The sequence below is a fragment of the Triturus cristatus genome, chromosome 12 (assembly GCF_964204655.1).
Source record: "Triturus cristatus chromosome 12, aTriCri1.1, whole genome shotgun sequence".
In the NCBI taxonomy this organism is placed as follows: Eukaryota; Metazoa; Chordata; class Amphibia; order Caudata; family Salamandridae; genus Triturus; species Triturus cristatus.
Window position 1 is genome coordinate 311,368,454 of NC_140595.1, and position 25,085 is coordinate 311,393,538.

At 45.6% G+C, this 25,085-nt stretch overlaps 1 protein-coding gene across 1 annotated transcript in view; it reads left to right on the plus strand.

Moving 5' to 3' along the window:
* The window catches only part of CDH16 (cadherin 16), a 622,060-nt gene that overhangs the window by 100,446 nt on the left and 496,529 nt on the right, over positions 1-25,085 (plus strand). Inside the window, exon 3 of the mRNA XM_085637354.1 lies at positions 5,173-5,271. Coding sequence (XP_085493480.1) covers positions 5,173-5,271 — 99 coding nt within the window. The remainder of the gene's footprint in view (positions 1-5,172; positions 5,272-25,085) is intronic.

Genomic DNA, 25,085 nt, shown 5'->3' on the forward strand with positions numbered 1-25,085 from the left:
TATTTTAATAAATTCAAAGCATGTTACATGAAGTTAGATGGGGACCCCAGGGAATGCATGATGGAGAAAAATGGATCGGGTGTTGAACACACACCCTGATTTGAATAGGACAAAATGATTGCTGGATCTTGATTGCTTCCTTGAATGAAAAACCTCCAAGTCATGAGGTGAAAATTTCTCAAAACCAGTATTGAGAGAATCAGCAAGCTAAGCTGGGTCTTCACACTGGGAGAACCGAGAAGGGACTTGATCATAGTTTCTTGAGAGAAAACCATGACCTAAGAAGTTAAAAGGGAGCTAATCAGATCACTTTCATTGTCTTGTTCCTAATTGCTGCAGGCACCCCTGAGAGTACTGAAATAGGAGGGAAGGCGTAAATGAGCCCCCTACTCATGCTAAAAAAGAGAGCATCCATGCCTGCAAACCAGATCTGAAGTCAGCAGTCCTGTCAATCAACAGCTGAGAAATCTGGCCATAGAGGCACGAGTGGACCGAGGCAAAATGAGACAGTTGTCAAGCATTCTTTCTTAGTGAAATATGTGCTGTGCTGTCAGTGGCTGTAGGAAAGTGGAATATTATGTGGTATAGCTGGGTGGCCTTACTATGTAATATTATTACAATACCCCAACTTTGGTCCTTGGAATCACACTAATAAAACCTTAGCTCAGTCCTGGTACAGTGGCAAAGACAGACCTGCCAACTTGAAAATAAAATTGCCAGTGTGAGAACGGGATGTGGCCTTGGAGGGGGGGGTGACTTTATGCTTAACTACCCTTGAGGCCAGTCTGCCCCCGTGCGTTGCCCCCATAGACCTCCTTCCCCCCCTTTCGAAAAAAACAAAAACACAAAGGTTGCTGGGGGCTGCAGCCGATATCCTGGGGTGTTTTCACATCTCTTAATGGACATTGGCTGTTTACTGCCTCCAAAGAGGAGCTGGAAATCTGCACTCTTCGGTCTTTACAGCTCCTCTTGCTTACCACCATGTGATTTTGACTCCTCACCGGGGGATCGTGTGAAAAGAGTCTAAATTGTGTGACACGGTCACACCGTGTGAGTTGACAAATCTGCAATGAGCAGTCAGGCTGTACTAGAGGAATATGTGTTCAGCATTACAGTGGTTTCTAATGGGGAACACCACTATAGGGACATATAGGTTTGCACTTACATTTCCACACCTTAAATATAATGCACCCTGCCTCCTGGGCAAAGGAGGCCTTCCTTAGGGGTGTCTTGCATACATTAAAGGCAGTGTAGGTGACTGTCCCACACATGGTAAGGGCAAAGTCGAGGTTGAGCAGTTTGCTGTGCTCCTGCAGTCTGCAATGTCCATTTTGAAGCCAGTAGGTTGCATGAGTCACCCAGTGTGGTGCAAACCGATGCTGCTGCCCTGGGGACCCCTTTACCACCAATGCCCTGGGTACCCCTGGTACCATATACTAAGGACTTCTAGGGGAGTCAAGCTTTGCCAATTTAGGATTACCAAGTAAAAGACAACAGTTTTAGGAGAGAGCACAGGCACCAGGGTTTGGGCAGCAGACTCCAGTGCACTATCAGAGCCTTAACCATCAGCATTTGAAGTACAAAGTGGGTGGTGGCCATTCAAAAAGGAGCACTTTACTACAGTGACACAACACAAAATGATAGGGTCACCCTGAAGAATGACACAAGGGAATCCTGAGCCTCCCATATCTCACAAATGTTCATTACCCTTGGGCTAAATGGCCGCCCCTGAAGAGTTGAGGGTCCACTGAAGTGTTGGGGGCCCCCATGTGCCACAGTGGCTGCTGGGGCCAGTGTTACACCCCTGTGTGTCCTCAAAAATGTGTTATTAGGCTTGGACATTGGTAGATGATGTGTAATAACCTAGTTAGAGAGAACAGATCGCCCCTTCCCCCTGAGAGTGAACATGACTCTTGCCAACCTGACTTTTTGTCTGTACTAATATTGCCCGTCTGTGAAAAAGATAAAAAATCCATATAGCCTAAAAGATGACCATTAGCTCCCTCTAACTAAGCAAGTGGATTACTCCACAATCCTTGTGTCGCCTGATCCTCAAACATTGCTTTAAATGCCCTGAGGCTCAATAACAGAGGAGCTGGACAGGATAGCAGAACCTCTAATCTAGTGAGTTAGGCAGGTTCAACTACCTGTTGCCTCTCACCGGACTACCAGTGAGACAAGCATCATGATCACATTTATTTTGAAAGTGAGAGACTAATGAGTAAGTGCGAGACAGACAGGGATTCAGTTAAAATAAGACTAATGGGACGAAGAAGGTTAAGGCTGCTTTAAAATACAGAATGCAGTGTGTTGTTAAATTATTGGGTAGGTTTTGGACAACTGCATAAGTGCTTGAACAAAAATGCGTAGATAGTTATGGAAGGTGGTTGATGTGTCCCATTTTCAGGTAATATGATTGATACCAGAACCTTTGCTGCAGTAGTGCCCACATGCACATGTGGCTAACTCCCTTGAGGAGTAAAATACTAAAATATTAATTGGTGGGTAATAAATCAAAATAACTAATATTTCTCAATGGGAAAAACACCTTTCCAGTCTCCAAATCTCACTGAAGACTAATCATTTTTATGGGAAGGGAGTTTTGAAGAAAAAAGGCTATGATTAAATTGGACCTTCCTTGTTCCTTGTTTATAAAAACATAGGGGCTTATTTGCAAGTTCCCTGCGCTGCCGGTACGTCACTTTTAATATGAGAAAAAGTGATGTACCGGTGGCGGAAGGGCTTAAATGCATAATGCATAGATACATCTATACATATATATATAGGCTCTGATTCACAAAGGTAAATAACTTTTTTGTGTAAGTTTACTAATGAAATGAAATTTTTTATTGATATAAACCTCTTCAGAGATTCACAATATGTTAGAATAATATATACAAATTTTTCAGTTGCATACTACCACGATATAAAAATACATTAAATACAGAAGAGATTATTATTCCTAGTTTAAACATTTCTAAAACAACGGAAGAAACACTTTAGAAAAGTTAAAAATGTTATAACATACAATTTCATCTGTTGGGGCTCTTATTAGCTCAATAAAATCCATAGTTTTAGATATATTATATTATGTGCAAATAGGTTTTAAAAATCGGGAGCGTGCATCAACCAAGCAGCTATTTGAAAAGACAAATAGGACATGTACCAAATCTTGGATTCCTAAACTACACAGATCACATTGGCCGGTTTTATCAAAATTACTGCCACAATTTTTTGTTATATCTTTTAGTGGTAATGTCCTCAATCTTAGCATCAGAATGCAATGCCTAACCTTATGGTCCAGTGTGACTCTATTCACAAAGTTATTTTACTAGTAGTATCTTTACCACTGCGGAGTCCCCGCATATAAATAGATAGGGCAGTCCTATCTTTTTATGTGAGCAGATTCCGCAGTCGTAAAGATATTAAAGTAGAATATCCTTGCGAATAGCAAACAACCGTAAACTTACACAAAAGTGTAAGTTCACCTTTGTGAATCAGGTCCATACTGCAAACAAAATTGTGGTATGATTTAATAAAATATGTAAACTGAAAGCAATAATTTCTTTGACATAATTGTGAGGACTAATTCTAAGATTAAAACCAAGAAGGATGATGTGTGGTTGTTTCAGCTGAATGAGCTCTCATTTTGCATAAGCTATGTTATAGGTGAAAGGATTAGGAACATATCTCCTGATGTCTGGTAGATGGATGAGACAAAATAAAAGATGTCTTGACTTATTAGGTGCTGGTAAGTGCAAAATCTCTAAAGGAATTTGGGATTCATTTATCACTTGGCCAACAATGAGTTTTAGTAACTTAAAGCCCTCATTAACCAGGTTGGATGGAATTTGGCGCCGGGAAATTGAATGAATCAGAAATTTCCTGCACCAAATTCCAACTATTATGAGTTTTGCCCTGGAAGAGGCAATAAGTGTCTAGGACCAGGAGATACTGGGTCCTTTACTGGGCAGCTTTTTTTTCATTCTGTCCAAAATAAACACCAGACATTTTTCACTACTTTGAGAAGGCTGAAAGAATCACTGGGAGGGCTGCAGGTGTAGGGGGGGGCAGGAGTGGGTGGATCAGCATCTGGGCAGGTTTATATCAGTCTGGGGTGGACATTGTCTGCTCCTCCTTTACCGCTGCAGGGGTCGGGCTGGGACCAGGGCTAGACTTGCCGGTGCGGGCACCAGGCGTTTCCCGGTGGGCTGGAAGGGTGGGGGCCGCTTTTTGAACGGTGGGGTCTTTTTTTGTTACTGGGGGTCGGTTTTGCAGCAGTGCTGCAAAATTGACCCCTCGTAACTGCGCAGTAGCAGTGTCTCCCCCCTCAGCCGGTGGGATGGACGTAATTACAATCCCAGTCCAGCCCTGCCTGGAACCAGGCTCTTCTGATGCCTCCAGCCCCAAGGGGGTTTGGCTTGGTCAGTAAGTTTGGGGGGGTGCGAGCTTCAGATCTTTTGACAATCACCCTGGCATATAATGTTACAATACATTATACGACAGACAGGGCACATGAAAGGGGCTAAAGGGGCAGTTGAAAGAGAGACAAATGCAGATTGGTAGGGGTATTACATGAGAGAAAACACAATATTTTGTAAAATAACCAACATTTCTGAAACATTTTAAAGCAGAGAGGGAGAGAGTGTGTGTGCGTTCTTGTCTGTGTTTATATAAAGGTTCCTGGTGAAATCCTACAGACACCTCACCATACCCGACTGAAAGCATCTGGACCCAACTATTAACCTGAAAAAATTATTAGGGGGGTGTAACACCCCAAACACCTCCCCTGAAGGTATGCCCCTGGCAGCCCCTGCTCCTTCAATTGCAAAGACAGGCCTGTTAAAGTAGAGGCTGGGGTTTGTGCATCTAATAATTCCAGGCCCAAAGAGGCTTGCAATTTGCGTTTTGAATAATTTCTCCTGGGGTTATCTCAATGGGTGAAATACCCCAACTCAGATTAAGGGCCTTAATAGTGATACAACAGTCAGATGACCACTGAGAGTCTTTCCAAAAGCAAGTGTAGAAATTCTACTGTTACAATGGAAATGCGTGGCCAATACTCACACATTTTTCAAAAGGGCTTGAAACACTTATTTGGCCAATTTCGGTCCACTGTCTGTTTCACATATGTGTTTGCTGACCAATGACGCTGCCTTTTGTCTCGGGCAGATTTTGACATTGCAGTCAACCTTCCAGTTCGTCCAGTTGGTCCAGATAGTAGAAGTTCCTGAAAACTATGATGGACTGTTTCCTTGGTATCTCATTAAGGTATGACCATTGTTATTTACATTTCTTTCTTTATATTGTAATTGCATATTATTATATATAGCTACTCAAATGCACTCTACATGGAACCAGGGTTAAAATTTGCATGGTCCAGCAGTGGACAAGGGTAGTGTTTAGCCCCCTATGCAATAGTCTGTGCTTCATCCGCATGACAACGATCCATGAGGAACCTGTAGGACCAATAGCAGATCTGACTGGTGTGGTCTAAGTAGTGTGTAAGCATCAAAAACTTCTTGAATACATTTTGAATCTGTGCATTTAAATGTATATGGGCTCTGTTTTAATGGTGGCACAGGACAAATTGTAACTTTCTGCACCAGAGACAGGATATTCTCCTTTCACACTTTCTGCCTGATTGGATTCGCAGGCCAAGGTATGTCGATGAGTCAGGTCATCAATATTCCCTCACAAATTCTGTTGCATAGGAGTAGGTAATGATGTAGAGGACCCGGGCATCTCAAATGGACTGCCTCAGTGCCTGACAGAAGTGCATAAGATGTCACCAGCCATCTCAACAGTCTTCCCGTCCATCCAGTTCTTATGTGGCATAGTCAGCAGTGATGGTGTGGTGTCTTGAATGAGTCTTGTGGATACTACAGTGGTGTCTCACTGATGTTCCTAGATGGAGTAATGATTTCTGCACCTCTGACTCTCGTGAAATAACATCTTGCGTCCAAGTACTGATTCCAGTCTTTGAGGAGTTGTGCATGTTTGTTGCTTCTTCTCCTCCTGTTCATCATACTCAGTTTTGGCCCAGAAGATCATTCATAGAAGGCAGCTCTAAGAGTCTCACCCCCTTTCCAGTCCCTCGAGTAAATATGCTGGTGGCATAAAACCGCCCTCCTTGTGGCCACTGCTACCACCTTCTTGTGCTCCTATATGATATTTAATAACAACTTGTTTTGCATTACCATTTCCCCCAAAAGCTTCACAATTTCTTCTCCTGCTTTCCTCCAAACCCGGAAAGAGATGGGAAGTTTTTCATGATTATTTCATGATTTATCCCCTACTATGTTGCCAGCTCATAGGATCAAACTTAAGTTGGAGTAAGACATTTTGAAGGCCAGTTTGCTTTCTTATCCTTAGGATCAGATACCTCTTCACCTTCTGCTATCACTGCCATGTGGGCGACAAATTAACTAGCATTAGACACAGTGTTCCTGAAGCTCAGGACATGTTTTTTCAAGAAAAACATCTAGCCCAGGCAACTACTACTGGGAGGTCAAATTGAAAATAAACTAAATACCACTGGTGACAGTGGCTAGCACTAGTACATTTAAAAAAACGACAGCTGACCCCATGGACCTAAATAACTACCGACCAATTTCCAACATCCCAACTCTGGCTAAACTCCTAGAAAAATGTGTTCTCAGCCAGTTAGATAACCACATCACTCACTTCCACCTGCTCAACAAATTCCAATCTGGCTTCCGGGCAGGACATAGTACTGAGTCGGCTATGACCCACATAGTAGATGACGCACTAAGAATCCTAGACCAGAACAAAACCTGCCTACTTATCCTGCTTGACTTATCCTCGGCCTTCGACACCGTCAAACATGAAAATCTTCTAGCTCTCCTGCAATACGGAATGGGCTTATCTGGGTCAGTACTAAATTGGTTTACCTCTTTCCTCCTGAATAGATCCCAAAGGTTCAAGGTCAACCAATCTCTGTCCACGACCGTCCCAGTCACATAAGGAGTTCCGCAGGGATCCTCCCTCTCACCTTCACTGTTTAATCTATTCATGGAGCCACTCACTGAGATTCTCGGCTCATCAAATATCCACTTTCACATGTACGCAGACGACACACAACTATACTTAAAGATAAATTCTCCAGATGACATCAAATCTCTCAATCTAACTTTACAAAATACTCAGTCATGGTTGACTGAAAACCACCTCAAACTAAACGCCCTGAAAACTGAATTCTTACTAATCAGCCCACCTAATCAACCATCCAACGTACACGAATGGCTTAAACAACTTACAGCCTTCAACTGCCAACCTCTCATAATTGACTCAGCAAAGTCTCTGGGAGTAACTCTGGACGGTAACTTAAACATGCAAAAACACATCAATGCCGCAGCAAAAGGAGCTAACTTTCAGATCAGCACTCTGATAAAATTAAAACCCTTCCTCCCAGTAAACGACTTCAAGATGGCAGTACAAGCACTAGTAATTCCCAGACTAGAATAAGGTAGTGCAACTCTCTGTGGACTACCTAGATCTACAACTGCCCCCCTAAGAGCATCACTCAACTCAGCGGCCAGGCTAATCATAGGCTCTAAAAGAAATAGCCACATCTCCCCTGACATCAAAGTACTCAATTGGCTACCTACCCTTCGAAGCAAAAATTCAACTACAGATCGCCTGCATGACGCATAAGTCCATCCATCACAACACACCAAGTTATCTGGCCCAGAAACTGGAGCTTTCGTGTGGAAACAGATCATCCAGGAGCGCCAGTAACATTCTTCTGAAGCCTCAAAGGTTTGCCAAAAAGAAAACATATAACCGCGCCTTCTCTGGTATTGCTCCAAGGATCTGGAATGCACTACCACCAGAAATCAGACTCAACCCCTCAACTGTCTATTTAAAAAAATAAGTCAAATCTCTTCTCATGTCGAAATTTACTTAAATATTGATGCAGACTCTTAGAATAACCAGCTGGAACATAAGGCTTTATTCCGAAACATAATGTTACCCTTATATATTGTCTCCTTTGCTAACTACTTCTCTTGTAAAGCGCTCTGATACCCGCAAGAGTCATATTCGCGCTATATAAAAACTTCAAATAAATAAATAAATTAATAATAGAGATAGTGGAAGACTTCCTATAAATCTGCCTTTTGAAGATATTTACCTCTGAGACAAACTTTGGAGCCAGTGAATGTTCCTCACCGTATTATAGGAAATCCCAGAGGAGCCCAAAGAAGAAGGCAAGTGAAAAATGTGAGCTAATTGGTACTGGTCCATTTTTGGCCTGTCCGTTACCTCTGACAAGGACAACTAAAGTCATTCATTTGCTCAAAGGTTAGTCCGGTAAACATATGGGGAGGTGGAGTGCACTCTACACCAGTCTACACAACTGCACTCTATGCCACTGCACTGTACCCTTCACCGCTTCACTCTACACTGCACTACTCCACTCTATGCCACGCCACTCTATTCTGAAACAATCTATTCTAAGCCACCGCACTCCACGCCACCGGACTCTACTCCATTTGACTCCACTCTGCGTCACTCTACTCTACACCATTGCACTCTATACCACTGCACTCTAAGGTGCACCACTCCACTCTATGCTACTCTACTCTCCACCACTCAACACCACTGTACACTGCGCCATTCTACTCTACCACTGTGCTCTACACCACTGCACTCTATGCCAATGCACTCTACACCACTTTACTCAAACTCAATGCACTCTACACCGCTGCACACTACGCCAATCTACTCTGTAGCACTGTACTCTACACCAGTATAAACTACTCTGAAACACTCTACTCTAAGCCACTGCACTGTATCCCACTCTACTCTACACCATTGCACTCTACATCACTGCACTCTACGCTACTCTGTTCTTCCCTGCACCACTGTACTCTACACAACTGCTCTCTACACCACTCCACTCTAAGCCACTGCACTCTATGCCAGTGCACTCTACACCACTCCACTCTAAGACACTCTACTCTGCAACACTGAACTCTCAGTCACTGAACTCTATGCCACTCTACTCTGCACCACTGCACTCTATGCCACTGCACTCTATGCCACTGCACTCTACTCTGCAGCATTCTTCACTACACCTCTCTACTGCACTCTACCCCAATGCACCGCAGACCACTACCCTCTATGCCACTCTACTCTGCATCACTCCCCTCTATGCCACTGCACTCTTACCCACTGCACTGTAGACCAATCCATTCAAATGCACTCTAATCTTCTCTGCACCACCTGATCCTACAACACTGCACTCTACGCCACTCTGTGCCACTGCAGTCTAGGCCGCTCTACTCTACACCACTGCACTCTACCCAACCCTACTCTACACCACCCTACACTACTCCACTTCACTCTTCTTTGAAACAATCTACCCTACACCACTGCACTCTATGCCACCCTACTCCACTCTGCGCCACTCAACGCACCTCTACTCTGCACCCTTCTACTCTACACCACTGCACTTTATGCCACTCTACTCTAAACTGATGTACTCTAAGCCACTGTACACTATGTTAATGTACTCTACACCTCTTTACTCAAAACCAATGCACTCTACATCACTGCACTCTATGCCAATCTACTCTGAAGCACTGCACTCTACACCACTATCCTCTACTCCACTCTACTCTACTCCACTGCACTCTACGTCACTCTATTCTACTGTGCACACTGCACTCTACATCTCTGCTCTCTATGCCACTCTACTCTATACCACTCTACTCTGTGCCACTGCACTCAACGCCAATGCACTCTCCACCACTCTACTCTGTACCACTGTACTCTATGCTACGGCATTCTACTCTGTACCACTCTACTCTGTACCACTCTACTCTGTACCACTCTACAACAGTGCAATAAATGCCATTACACTCTACTCCACTCTACTGTGCATCACTCCACTCTACACCACTGCACTCTACACCACTACACTATACGCCACTCTAATCTACTCCGCACCACTGCACTCTATTAAACTGCACCTTACGCCTGTCCACTCTGCACCACTGCATTCTACACCACTAAACTGTACTCTGCAACATTCTATGCCACTGCACTGTGCACCGCTTCATTCTACTCCACTCTACGACACTCCACTCCACAAAACTCTACTCCACTCTAACTCTCTACACAATTAAACTCTACTCCATTCTATGACACTCCACTCCACTCTATTCCTCTTCATGAAATGCCTCTTCACTCTGTACCCCTCCACTCTAAGCCCCCCACTCTATGACCTTCCTTTCCATTCAAAGCCACTCCACTCTGACAATTTACTCTAGGCCTCTCTACGCTATGCTATTCCGCTCCACTCCACTCCACTCTGGCACTTTAACAACTCTGTGCCACTATCAGACACTTTATGCCACTCTATGCGCCCCCACTATATGCCCCTCCATTCTATGCCACTCCACTCTACAACAATCTACTCCACTATATGCCACTCTATGACAGTTTACAACACTCTATGCCACTATATGATGCTCTATGCAAATCCCTCTATGACACTCCATGCAACTCTACTCCACTCCACTACCCCACTCTACACCACTCCACTCTATGCCACTCCACTCCACTCTACCACACTCTACAACACTCTACTTCACTCTATGCCATTCTACTCTAATACAATACACCATTCTATGCCACTCCACTCTACAATGTACTCCACTCCACATCACTCTACTCTACAACACTCTGCTACACTCTACGCAATTCTCTCTACACCACTCCAGATTACTTTACTGTACTCTATGCCACTCTACTTTGCACTATGCCACTTCACTCTATGCCACTCCACTCTATGCCACTCTATGACACTCTACTCCTCTCTAAGCCACTCCACTCTATGACACTTTACTCTAGGCCTCTCTACGCTATGCTATTCCGCTCTACTCCACTCCACTCTGGCACTTTAACCACTCTGTGCCACTATTGGACACTTTATGCCACTCAATTCAATTCAAAGCTTTTATTCGGTTAATATACATCAACCATAGAAGCACAGACATAATATCAGTCATCATGTAAAAACAGGACTATCCTTGATATAAACACATGGGACTTCGTGGGCATGTGAAAGTCCTAGTACAGAAAGTGCAAGTGCAGTATTACAGTACAAAAAAATATCCTCATATACTGACAATCAATAGCAATAGGCATTAATTGCCTAAGATTAGTAGATTTAGTTGAAAATGTAACTAGACAAAAACAAAAGTGCAAATGCAAAAATACAGTACATGTAAAAATCCGGATAGTCCAAATTTCAAATATCAATAGACATAGATTTCCTAATACCAATGGATTTCAGGATAAATGTAGCTAAGTAAAAACACAATCCTGGATCTTCTAATTTAAAAAGCAATTTCATGGCATCTTTGGCCGACCTTATGTTATAAAATAAGAAAAAAGGTTTCAGATAAAACATTCTAAAATTAAGATAAAATGTGCAAATTAATAAGAAATGGCAGCAGCTTTGGTGGGATATACCATCACATGGGCGTCGTTGAACAGTACTCTGTTTCATAACTGGAAAATTAACAAGGTGATGTATTGTACCCAATCTTAAACGTGTCAGTACATATCGGTGCGATGCTCTTGTCACGACTGACAAGTAGATTGGAAACTCTCTTTAATTTCCAGTTGCTGGTAGAGCATAAAGGTAGTTTGCTTGTTGATTACATTAAAATGGGCCTTCAATTGCTGTGATAAAAAAATTGATTTTATCTCATTTTTAGTGACAGAGGCTATACACCCAGGGTCCAGCCGTATATCATAATTAAATAGGGTTTTGTACCAATGCGAGATGTATTTAAGCCATGGTATTTTTAGACAATTCTCCATTTTGACACAATCCCGTATAATAGATTGGCTGAACTTTGTCTCTTCCTTTGACCAAATTGATTTCCATGATAGGAGGGGTCGTAATGAGACAATGTCTGATATATATGCAATGCCCACTTCCCGGTGGATGAGTTCCGTCGAAGCAGAGGGGGGGGGACACACAGCAAGCGTTTTAAAAAGACATTTTCGGCTTGCAAAAGAGAATTCGCTTGGATATGTCCCCAAACACCAGCACCATAGAGAGCGGCAGAAACGCATCTTGCCACATAAATTGCCATCATGTCTTTTATACGACGGTGGCCCAATTTGGCAGTAAATCTAAAAATGCAGTTTGTATTTCTCTCCACCTTAGAGCGGACATTCTCCTGTTCCTGTGCCCATGACCCATTTCCAGCAAATGTAATACCCAAATAACAAAATGATTTTACAGTTAAAACTTTAAAGTCCTCTATGTAAAATCGTCTGGCTGTTATTGGGTTTTTGCTACAAGCCATGACAAAAGTTTTTGATTTATTAATTAAAAGCTTTCTTTTGGTAATAAATATAGTAAAATTGTCGATAAGACGCTGAAGCCCAATAGGGGTCCGAGATAATAAAACCGCGTTGTCAGCGTATAAAAGAATTGGGATAGGATTTCCCTCAATCCTAGGTGCGTCAGCTTCAAATGTTTTCAGGGTGGCATCAACATTATTAATAAATAAAGAAAACACACCCCTGGCGGATACCTCTCTAAAACTTTAAAAGAGGGGGTATACTCGCCTGAATATCCATACCGCACCTTACTAGTTAGTGCTTCATATAATCTTGCTAGAAAGTAAACTATATCTTTTGGGGCACCCATTTCTAGCAATAGAGGCCATAAAATCGAATGGTCTACTAAATCAAAAGCGCTACTCAAATCGGCAAAGCATAAATATAGGTTGCCCTCCTTTGCCAATGTATACTTCCCGATCAGAAGATCTAAATTTACGCACTGCTCCAATGTTCCAAATCCTTTCCTAAACCCATATTGGGCTTGTGAGAGGATCGACTTTTCTATAGCCCAATCTTCTAGTCTAGAAAGCATGACCATACTCAAAATCTTTATAGAAGAGTCCAGTAGTGAGATTGGGCGGTAATTACGGGCATCAGTCTTTACTCCCTTCTTATAAATTGGGATTATTATTGACTGGCCCCATGATGCTGGAATTTCTGTTTCAGAAGCAACATTAAATACTCTAGTTAAAAAAGGTGACCATAAATCCGTATTGTTTTTATAGAGGTCTATCGGGACGCCATCTGGCCCGGGCGCCTTACCACCCTTGCTACTGGATATACCATCTAAGACCTCTCCATTACTAATCATTAGAGGTATAATTGGCCATTGAACGGGAATATCATGTGGTTTAGCAAATATGGTATTACTATTGGTAGAATTAAAAATATTTGAAAAGTATTCTACCCAAGAGTTACAAGTAATATGGGAATTAAATTCTGGTACATGGTCATCTTTCAAAAAGGAACTATTAACAGTATCCCAGAATAGCTTGCTATTTTTTATATCAGCTGCGTAGCTTAATTTTTCCCATGCGTCATCGCGGAGTTCAGCTTTTCTTGTCTCCAGGGCAGAATTATACTCTGCTTGTAAAGTCCTAATTATATCCCTATCTCATGGATTCCCCCCCCCCGGGCTTGTTTAAGGTGATGTAGGGCCGCTGTACAGTTCTTATCGAACCAGCCTACCTTGGGTTTTCTTTTGCTATGGTCAGATTTCGTCAGAAGGTTCTCGACGACATTATTGATCTTAATAAAATTTTCAAGCAGTAATTGAGGATCAATCTCCTCACCTAAACAGAATTGGAGTTCATCCTGACATTGTTTAATAACATCACTCTGAATTTTTAATGGATCTAAACCTGTCCATTTTATCCGCACGCCATTTGGTCTAGTTGGGGCAATACATGGACTATTAAATGCATCATTGTGATTTTTAAATCCCCAAGTAAATAGGTTAAGGGAGATACTATTGTGATCACTTGTGGGTTGCTCCATTACCCATGGTGAAGAAAACAGGTGTGCACTGTTGCTAGAAATTAAAATATGATCAATATTAGACCTTACATTTCTCCCTGTGAATGTGGGACATTTCATATAATTTTTTCCATACTACAACCCAACAAATTCAGATCCAATTTAGCAATGACACTATTTAAAGTAGTACCATAATCACAGTGGGGGAAATGCATATAATCATCATTTTCATTTTCCCCCCTCCTATGCCCACACACTTTGGTCAAGGATAAGGGACACGCCTGGATATTAAAATCTCCAACCCAAAGAATAATGGTCGGGTTCCTGATGGTACTGATCAACTTATCAACTTCTCGCTCCAAGGCATAAACAACTGACCCTCGGGTTATAGAAGTTGATCAGAATTATATATTTTCCCACTAGGGAATCCAACCACATAATCTGGGCGTAAGCACCAACAGTAATACAGCACTTAATGTTACATTTATTCAGATTGGTGGCGATCATGATCAGAAGTCCCCCCTTAGCTCTACCTGAAGTTGATGGCAAAGCCGGCAGCGAATGAGTGGTATAACCCTCTATATAGACTGGTTCTGTGCACCATGTCTCTTGAAGGCATATAATATCATGTTGGGCTGAAATAAAATCTGACCATGCAGGGGTACCTATCTTGCTCTTAAAACCTGACATATTCCATGAGGTTACTAAATAACCGATACCTGGTTCAGGCTCAGTGACCTCAGTAACTTCCGAATGGAATGCAGTGTCATCCACTTTATCATTGGGGGATGGAGGGGTTAGAGAAGGACAAACATAGTTGTTAGAGGTGGAAGATATCAGAGTTATACCAGAGGTATACCTACCACCCAGCTCTATCCCAAAAAGTTCCTTCTTACCTAAATTAGTAGTCTCAACAACCTCCATTCCCCATACAGATTCAACACATACATATCTGGCCTGTTGTACCTGGTTCATCTGTGGATGTTCCTTACGTCAATCATTAATGTCAAGGTCACTCAGAGCCTGGAATCTATTAGCCAATGGGATGGGGGGGTGGAATAAGGAGCAGGATCCAAGAGGGGCTAGAGGGGATCTATTTCTGGGTCGGCTATCAGTTTCCTGTGTTGGCATTAAGTGTCTATAAAAATACCCTAAAGGGAAAAGGGTGGTATTATATTCCGTACAGGAAGGAGGGGGTGCGTTATTGAGGGTGTTACTAACCCATCTTGGGGATCGGAAATTGATAATAATAGTCGCCTTCAAAGCATTTTTGTAATGGGCCGACCCAGCCCACTATACGTGTAGTCAAGATCTGATTTACCCCTGCTATTGGATATCCACAGTTTTTAGTCAGCCAAAACACCACTTTATTCAAGAGAGAGCCATGATCTTCTATCTGTCCTGCTTGGAGTTTAGGTACATTTGTGAGGACAGCGACGTAGGCACTACATTCTGGCGGTAAGTTTACGGACATAGGAGATCTTCCGTCCCTAGAGGTCGCGGTTCTTAACTCCCCCGATTTTACGGGGCCCAGTATGTTGGAATTGCATAATTTTACCCTTTCGCTATCTCTCTGGAATGTGGCTGAACTATAGCTATCAGTTGTTCTACTCATTAGCGGGGCTTTAGAAACTTTTAGATTTGCCCCATTTGCCTCATTTGTAATGAGGAGCCTATCCTTGGGGTTAATGCTAAGTTCTGTAACAGAAGAATTATTAATAGGAGTTGGATCTAACATTTGCATCCTATTACTCTCACTAGCGTGTCTTTCATTAGCCTTTATAATGGAACCACTTACCTTGTTAACTTCTCTGATAAGAATATCTAATTTGTCATAGAGCGGCCTAAGTAGTTCTATAACTTTATCGGTTATAACTGCTAGGGTTAAATCATTTTGTAGAGGAACTGTTTTAACCAACTTTTCCCTTAATAGGCCTGATTTTCCTATAGAATTATCTTTTTTTGGCCTAAGGTTGGGTTTAGGATTTCCCTGTCCTAGGGTATTCTTCCTAACACATCCCCTAGTTTTTTCCATGAGCAATGGGCTCACTAGTCTAGACAATGTGGGAGTCATAGATGTCCGGGTATAATCTTCGATGATGTCTCCCTCATTGACAATGACCATAGGTGGCTCCTCAGTTATCCGCGAATTGATCATTAAATCAACTGGGCTAGACTCACTAGATAGGTTAGCGGATGCCGATACCTCATTCCCCTGTGCGGCACCCAGTTGACTGTGGTCCATAGATAATCGCCTTTCCGTACGGTCTATCTCCTCCGATAGAACATTCACTGCCTTAACCAGATAAGAATCTAGGGTAGTGCATGATTTTTCAATAGGTGGTTTAACAATCTTCCTTCTCGCCATGGTAAATATAAGATATATTTCAATTCATGAGTGTCAGGGGGGGGCCCTGCCCGGCCTCTATCGGTCACTGACGGGCAAGGACGGGCGGGAGCGCTTTTATCCGTGCAGAGGCGTCGCTATTACTGGCGTCCCAAAGCCGCGCCAGCAGGGGATCGTGGGAAGTGTGGTCCCCTTCTCAGCAGCGTCGCGGAGGCAGCAGATGAGATGCAAAAGCCGTTCCCCTCACGGCGCGGAGAGCAGTTAGCAGGCCGTTTCCCTCACGGCAGAGAAAAGGTAGGTGGAGTCTAAAAGCGCGTCCCTGCTGCCACTCTATGCACCCCCACTATATGCCCCTCCACTCTATGCCACTCCACTCTACAACAATCTACTCTACTATATGCCACTCTATGACAGTTTACAACACGCTATGCCACTATATGATGCTCTATGCAAATCCTTCTATGCCACTCCATGCGACTCTACTCCACTCCACTACTTCACTCTACACCACTCCACTCTTTGCAACTCCCTCTATGCCACTCCATGCCACTCTACTCCACTCCACTACCCCATTCTACACCACTGCACTCTATGCCACTCCACTCTACTACTGTAACGCCCTGAACGTCTCAGGATCGTTTAACAGACACGATAATGAGGACGCAACCACTTGTGAAGGGTAAGTTATTTAATGAAGGCTCAAATAACACAAAGAATAAACAAAAGTTAGAGTCACTGGAATCCTCCAGGCTATGTACGTTACCAGCCCACCGCACGGATGGTCCTAACCGTCCTCTGCATATACGCCGGTCCCGGCGTATGCCAACAGAGGGCAGAAATGAAATGGCCGACAATGCCAATCGGTAGGCTGTGAGGGGCACGAAGAGTGTTGGGGAGAATCGAGGAGTCAGGGAAACACCCAGCCGGGGTCTCTACCTGAAGGGAGCAGCCGCTCAACCTCTTCCTCAGACTGCACCGGGACGCGGAGTCACCTCCTGGTGATGCGTCACCGATACCCCAATCAAAAGTAAGAAGACTGAACCGAGAGCAGCCGCTCGATCGATCCTGTGGACTTCCGAGTCTGTAACGCGGCAAACACCTCCTGGTGTGCGTGACAGCTGGCAGTCCCTGTATCTCTGGTCGGGCTGGGAGTTACGACTCCAACCAGCAAAAGCGCCACTGCGCTTTGACTCAGCCGAGTCAGAAAGCGAAGCTCAATGGTTGACCGGTAGAGCTTCCGGGTCCTTCACAGGTGACGATGGGGCAAGACACGGCCCAGGGAGTAACGACTCGACCTACCTCCGTTCTTGCCTTACTGGAGCACCTCTCCGGAACACTGCTCTTCACGAAGCAGGTACGTCGGTGTAAACACAATATCCGAGCGTGTTTCCTTGAGTTATGTAACAGCTCTCCTGTTTACATAAGGGCGTGTTTCCTTGAGTTATGTAACAGCTCTCCTGTTTACATAAGGGCGTGTTTCCTTGAGTTATGTAACAGCTCTCCTGTTTACATAAGGGTGTGTTTCCTTGAGTTATGTAACAGCTCTCCTGTTTACATAAGGGCGTGTTTTCCTTGAGTTATGTAACAGCTCTCCTGTTTTCATAACCTCTCAACTGCTAAGCATCCTGGGAGATGTAGTCCGTTGTCGCTGATTACCGTTTTCCTCCCCACGCATGACAGGAATTCTCGACAGTACATCCTCCCTCTCAGCGGCTCCCCACGGGTCCAGCGCTGGCAGGAAAACGCCGATGGAACAAGGAGACCAGGCGCGGAGCATGAACCCCTTCAGCCGGTTCCCATGATTGCTCCTCCGGGCCATATCCTTTCCACGCAACCAGGTACCACAGCTTCCCCCTGCGCCATTTGGACGCCCGTATGCCCGACACTTCATACTCCACCTCCGACTCCACGCATATCGGCCTAGGTGTCCCAGACGGCTTGGAGGGTGCTGGTTTGAGCAATGATACATGAAAGACAGGGTGTATCCGTAATGACTGGGGCAAGCACACGTTCACGGGACCCATACACTTGGTAATTCGATAGGGGCCCATGTACTTGGGATGGAACACACTGTTCTTTCGAAACCTCATGTTTCTTGTGGATATCCAGACGTAGTCTCCAGTGCGGTACAGCGGCCCGGGCCTTCTCTTCCTGTCTGCCGCAGCCTTGTATCTTCTCTTGGCCTCTATTAGGACAGCCCTTGAGCGCATCAACGTGTCTTTTATGTGTGCCACCCTGTCCGCTGTGGCGGGAATCCTGTCCTCTCTGAACGGATGTAGAAATGGCAAGAACCTGGGATGATGGCCATAGTTGCTATAGAACGGAGATGACTGTGTGGAGCTGTGAGTGGCGTTGTTATAGGCTATCTCTGCAACCCATAGCAAGTCGACCCATTCGTCCCTGCCCTGATCCACAAAACAACGCAGATACTGTTTGAGCGTTTGGTTCAGGCGCTCGGTTTGGCCGTCCGTTTGAGGGTGGTAGCTGGTGGACAGGGCGGTTTTAACATGCAGCGCTGTGCACCACGTCTTCCAGAATTGCGCAGTAAACTGCGACCCCCGGTCCGACACGATCACCCCAGGTAATCCATGCAGTCGTACCACATTCTTTAGGAGTAGTGACGCCAATTCCCCGGCCGTAGGGACTCTCTTGCAGGGGATGAAGTGCCCCATTTTCGTCAAGTAATCCACCACCACCAGTATTGCCGTCATCCCCTGGTCCACCGGGAGGCCCACTACGAAGTCCAGTGATATGTTATCCCATGGTCTATCCGGGGTCGGAAGTGGATGTAAGAGCCCTTGGGTTCGGCCATGGTCGGCCTTCATGGTGGCACACGTAGGACACTCCTGTCCCCACCTCCTGACATCCACTCTCATGGTTGGCCACCAGAAATGCCGTCCCATGCTAGCCACCGTTTTTTCAAAGCCCAAATGACCTGCGCATGGAGAGTCATGGCACCAGATGAATGCTTGTTTCCTTAGCCTAGGCGTGGGTATCAATAGGCACCTGCCCTTCAGGGGTATCCCGTCCTTCAGCTGCCATTCTCTGTGACTGAGGAGCCACCTCCGCCATGCGAATGACCTGATCCCTCTCTTTATTCCCCTCAGGAACGTATCCGGTTGGATAACCCCCAATACCATCCTCGGGGAAATGATGGAATGCTCGGTCGCAGGCAATGGTTCCTTAACCGTAGATTGACGGGACAGGGCGTCCGCCTTCCGGTTTTCCGTCCCAGGCCGATAAGTGATGCGGAAGTTGAACCCCGCAAAGAAGATCATCCACCGCAGCTGCCTGGGAGAAAGGTGTCGTGTGGCCGTCATGAACTGAAGATTCCGATGATCCGTGTACACCGATACCACATGTCTTGCCCCCATCAACCAATGCCTCCATTCGGTGAAGGCGTCCTTGATTGCGAGAAGCTCCTTCTCCGCAATATGGTAGTTGCGTTCGGCGTCGTTGAGTTTGCGGGACATGTACGCAACGGGATGAAGCACCCCTGTGTCGTGGTTGCGTTGGGACAAGATCGCCCCCAGCGCCACATCCGATGCGTCCGCTTCCACCACATAGGGGAGATTCGGATCGGGGTGAGCCAACACCGGCGCCTTACCAAAGGCGCTTTTCAGGGCCTCAAAGGCTGTGTTCGCTTCAGGGGACCAGACAAACTCCTTGGACTTCCTCAGTAGCTGTGTGATTGGGGCCACCAATCCTGAAAATCCATCTATAAACCGCCTGTAAAAGTTGGCGAAGCCAATGAAACTTTGGACGTCCTTCACGCTTTGGGGCACCGGCCAGTCTTTCACCGCCTTGATCTTTCGTTCTGCCATCTCCTGTCCCTCTGGACTCAGCATTACTCCGAGGAATTCCACGGATGTGACGTGGAAGTCACACTTGCTGAGTTTACAAAACAGCTTGTTTTCCCTCAGCTTTTGGAGCACAGCTTTGACGTGGTGTACGTGCTCCTCCACACTGGACGAATAGATGAGGATGTCGTCGATATATACGACCACGTAGATATCCAACTCCTCTCTGAATACCTCATTCAAAAAGTACTGAAAGGCTGCCGGGGCGTTGCACAGACCGAACGGCATGACGAGGTACTCAAAAAGGCCGAACCTGGTCTTAAAGGCGGTCTTCCACTCGTCTCCGTCCCTCATGCGCACCAGATGGTATGCCCCTTTCAAATCCAACTTGGTGTAGATACGAGCTTTCTTGACCTGTTCCAGAAGTACACTGATGAGAGGCAAGGGGTACCGATTCTTTATGGTGATCGCATTCAATGCCCTAAAGTCCACACAGGCTCTCAGCTCCCCATTAGCTTTCGGGATGAAGAAGAGTGGCGAGGCGGCCGGAGACTTGGACGGGCGGATGAATCCTAGTTTGAGGAGTTTATCCAGGTACCCCCGGAGATGCACGTTTTCAGGCTCCGTCAGGGCATACAGCCTGCCGCTGGGAACGCTGGCCCCTGGCACCAGGTCGATCTGGCAGTCAAACTGTCTATGTGGTGGTAGCACTTCCGCCTTCACCTCATCAAATACATCCTCAAAACTGTGATAAGCTTGGGGGAGAGCCACATCTTTTTCTGCCGCTGTAGCCACCGTCTGACTCCCGCTCTCATCTGCGTCAAGGGATTCCGTTCTTTTTCCACAATGCCGGATGCAATACGGTGACGTCATTTCGACGCGATGTGTTGGCCAATCCACAGAGGGGTTGTGTTTCTGTAGCCACGGCAATCCCAATATGACGCCATATTGGGGCGCTCGGATGATGTTAAAATCGATTTGTTCCAAATGGTTCCTCCCATATCTCATCGGAAGTACCCCCGTGTGCTGCCCGATGGGCCCCGTCACCAATCGCCTTCCGTCTACAGCATAGATGTCTTCGGGTACAGCTTTGGGAAGAAGCACTAGCCCTAGCCTGCATGCCTCGTTGTGGTCCATAAATATGCCAGTGGCCCCGGAATCCACCATGGCCACAACGGGTATCCACTGGTCATGCACTCCCACGTGCACCGTGAGAAACAGGTGTCGGTGTCCCTTAGTGACTGAGTTGGAAAGTGAAGGGATGGATGAGTGACTCCGAGATGCCCCTTCTTCGGTCTGGGAGTCCTCGAGTTTTCCGCCGGTATGTCCACCACGGCTGTTACCGACCGGGTGGCCCGATAACGTGCCGTCTTCGGTTTGGCAGGGCATTCACGTACGTAGTGGCCTTTTTTGCCACAATATAGGCACAATCCTTGTTTACGGCGTGACTCTTTCTCCGTGGCTGTGAGGCTCGCTCGTATTGCGCCGATGTCCATGGGTTCTCCCTTGGATGCGGTGGAAGTTTCAGGACTTCCCACCGTCACATAGGATGGAAGGGATTTTCCTTTTCTCCCATGATCCCCCTTTCTTTCACTTAGCCTATGTTCCTGCCGTAATACCAGGTTGATAAGGCCCTCACATGTCTTAGGTTGCGGGTCAATATGAGCCACGGCGTCCTTGAGCTCATCGCACAGTCCGTGATGGAAGAGCGCCGTCTGTTTAGCAACAGGCCACTTGGTTTCCGCAACCAGCCTTCGGAACGCGTTGAGATACTGCACCAGGTCGTTGGATCCCTGTCTCAACTCAAGCATTTCACGGTCCGCCGTGTACGAGTCAGCCCTTCTATCGAATACCTTCAGGAATTCCTCGCGAAAAGCACCCCAATCACATAAGATGGGGTCGTCCCTGCTCACCAGAGGTACGGCCCATTGTGCCGCGTTTCCAGCCAAATAGGAAATAAGGAAAGCCACACGAGCCTGACTCGTGGGGAACGCCCTTGGCTTGCACGAGAAATGTAGCGCCACTTGTGTGAGGAATACCTGCACTGTGTTAGGATCCCCACCGTACCTGTCTGGTGTTGCCAAGGGGATGGCTACCGGTATTTCCAATACTACCACAGGGGTCTGGTTCGTGAGGGAGGTGCTGGGCGTGAGCGGGTCCAATTGGATAGCGTCCAGTCTGGCTTTTACATCGGCTGTCTCTTGCCTAGAGGCAGCCAATTCAACTTGCACGGTCGCTAAAGCAGCCAGCACAGCATCAAGTGTTGCCATGTCTGTTATCGACCGGGAGACAGTTAGTGTTGTTAAGGTCGGATATTTTGTAACGCCCTGAACGTCTCAGGATCGTTTAACAGACACGATAATGAGGACGCAACCACTTGTGAAGGGTAAGTTATTTAATGAAGGCTCAAATAACACAAAGAATAAACAAAAGTTAGAGTCACTGGAATCCTCCAGGCTATGTACGTTACCAGCCCACCGCACGGATGGTCCTAACCGTCCTCTGCATATACGCCGGTCCCGGCGTATGCCAACAGAGGGCAGAAATGAAATGGCCGACAATGCCAATCGGTAGGCTGTGAGGGGCACGAAGAGTGTTGGGGAGAATCGAGGAGTCAGGGAAACACCCAGCCGGGGTCTCTACCTGAAGGGAGCAGCCGCTCAACCTCTTCCTCAGACTGCACCGGGACGCGGAGTCACCTCCTGGTGATGCGTCACCGATACCCCAATCAAAAGTAAGAAGACTGAACCGAGAGCAGCCGCTCGATCGATCCTGTGGACTTCCGAGTCTGTAACGCGGCAAACACCTCCTGGTGTGCGTGACAGCTGGCAGTCCCTGTATCTCTGGTCGGGCTGGGAGTTACGACTCCAACCAGCAAAAGCGCCACTGCGCTTTGACTCAGCCGAGTCAGAAAGCGAAGCTCAATGGTTGACCGGTAGAGCTTCCGGGTCCTTCACAGGTGACGATGGGGCAAGACACGGCCCAGGGAGTAACGACTCGACCTACCTCCGTTCTTGCCTTACTGGAGCACCTCTCCGGAACACTGCTCTTCACGAAGCAGGTACGTCGGTGTAAACACAATATCCGACAGCGTTGTACCTCCCGGTTCCTCCCTTTATAGGGCGTGTTTTCCTTGAGTTATGTAACAGCTCTCCTGTTTACATAAGGGCGTGTTTCCTTGAGTTATGTAACAGCTCTCCTGTTTACATAAGGGCGTGTTTCCTTGAGTTATGTAACAGCTCTCCTGTTTACATAAGGGCGTGTTTCCTTGAGTTATGTAACAGCTCTCCTGTTTACATAAGGGCGTGTTTTCCTTGAGTTATGTAACAGCTCTCCTGTTTTCATAACCTCTCAACTGCTAAGCATCCTGGGAGATGTAGTCCGTTGTCGCTGATTACCGTTTTCCTCCCCACGCATGACAGGAATTCTCGACAACTACACTCTACGCTACTCCACTCTACCACACTCTACAACACTCTACTTCACTCTATGCCATTCTACTCTACTACAATACACCACTCTATGCCACTCCACTCTACAATGTACTCCACTCCACGTCACTCTACAACACTCTGCTACACTCTATGCAATTCTCTCTACACCACTCCAGATTACTTTACTGTACTCTATGCCACTCTACTCTGCTCTATGCCACTCTATGCCACTCCACTCTATGCCACTCTACTCCTCTCTACGCCACTCAACTCTATGACACTCTAATCCACTCTATGCCCTTCCACTCTACGACACTCTACCCCCTCCATGACATTGCAGAACACTCTATGAAACTCCACTTTATGCCACTGTATGACACTCCACTTTACTCCACGCCACTCTACAACAATCCACTCTACTCTACACCCCTCTACGCCACTTCACAACAGTCTACGCCACTCCACGACACTCTGTGCCACTCCACTCTACCCCACACCACTCTTCTTTATGCCACTAACTGTTATCCATGCTGAACAGCATCCATGCTGGTTTATAACGTGGCTAAACCACATTGGCAAAGACAATAGCTCTTGCATAGGCGAGACGTATTAGATTTGCCAATGCTTGTTCAGGTATTTGATTCCCAAATGGGGGCCACTTTTATTCTGGTGCCCGAGACTGTTTTTTGTCCCTTTATGATCCTGGGTGAGGGTATCTCTCACTCGGAACCAAGTTTTATGTAAATAGCAGCATTTAACTAAAATATTCAAGAATGTTAACTTAAGGACCATGTTATTAGCGAAACTGGAGATTTAAGAACGTATTTCTGCAAGAAAGATATTACCTCCAAACTGAGCTGTCCAGACATGTATGTTCACGTTCAAGCTGAATGTAGAAGAGAAGGTATGTGGTAACTTCACAAATACAAAAAAGTAAACATTTCTGCACAAAGCTAGAACTTCTTCTGGCTAAACACACTCAATCTAAGTCCTCCTTTAAGGCCTACTATAACCCTGCACAAAGTAAATGTACTCACAAATACAGACCATGTTGATATATGTCAAGGTCTGTAATATATGTTACCATCATCAATATACTTATTGATCTTGCTTCATGTGACACTTGCTGGTGAAATTCCCATGCTTCACCTAAATTTGTGGGTGAAGTTTAAACTCCGCACATCCTTGTTGATAAGGACTGTGTCAAGGAAGAGTTGTCCTCCCTCTAATGAGGTTTATGAAGATACAATTTCCCATTCTTCAGTCTGTACTGCTGCTTTTCTCCTCACTGGGAAATGATCTTCACTGGCGATTTTAATAATCAGAAGCAGACTGGAAAGATTTTCACCAGTAAAGCACAAAAGGAAACCTCAGCCAACAAGGTGAGTGCCCAATGCCTTAATAAGAGTGAAGTGAAGTCTGTGACCTTCAAATTAAAGTAGTGGCACCTATACTGACTGATGCAGTCCAGAAAGCAGCAAAGCTTTATTTTCTGTTCAAAACCCAACTCTATATGGCTCTTACATACAAGCTTGAAATACTGATTTTAATGGGTAAGCTGATATAAGAAGCCTTTAAAAATGAAAAATTAACGGTTGAATATGATTTGACAAGAAATTCCTGTGCCAAACATCA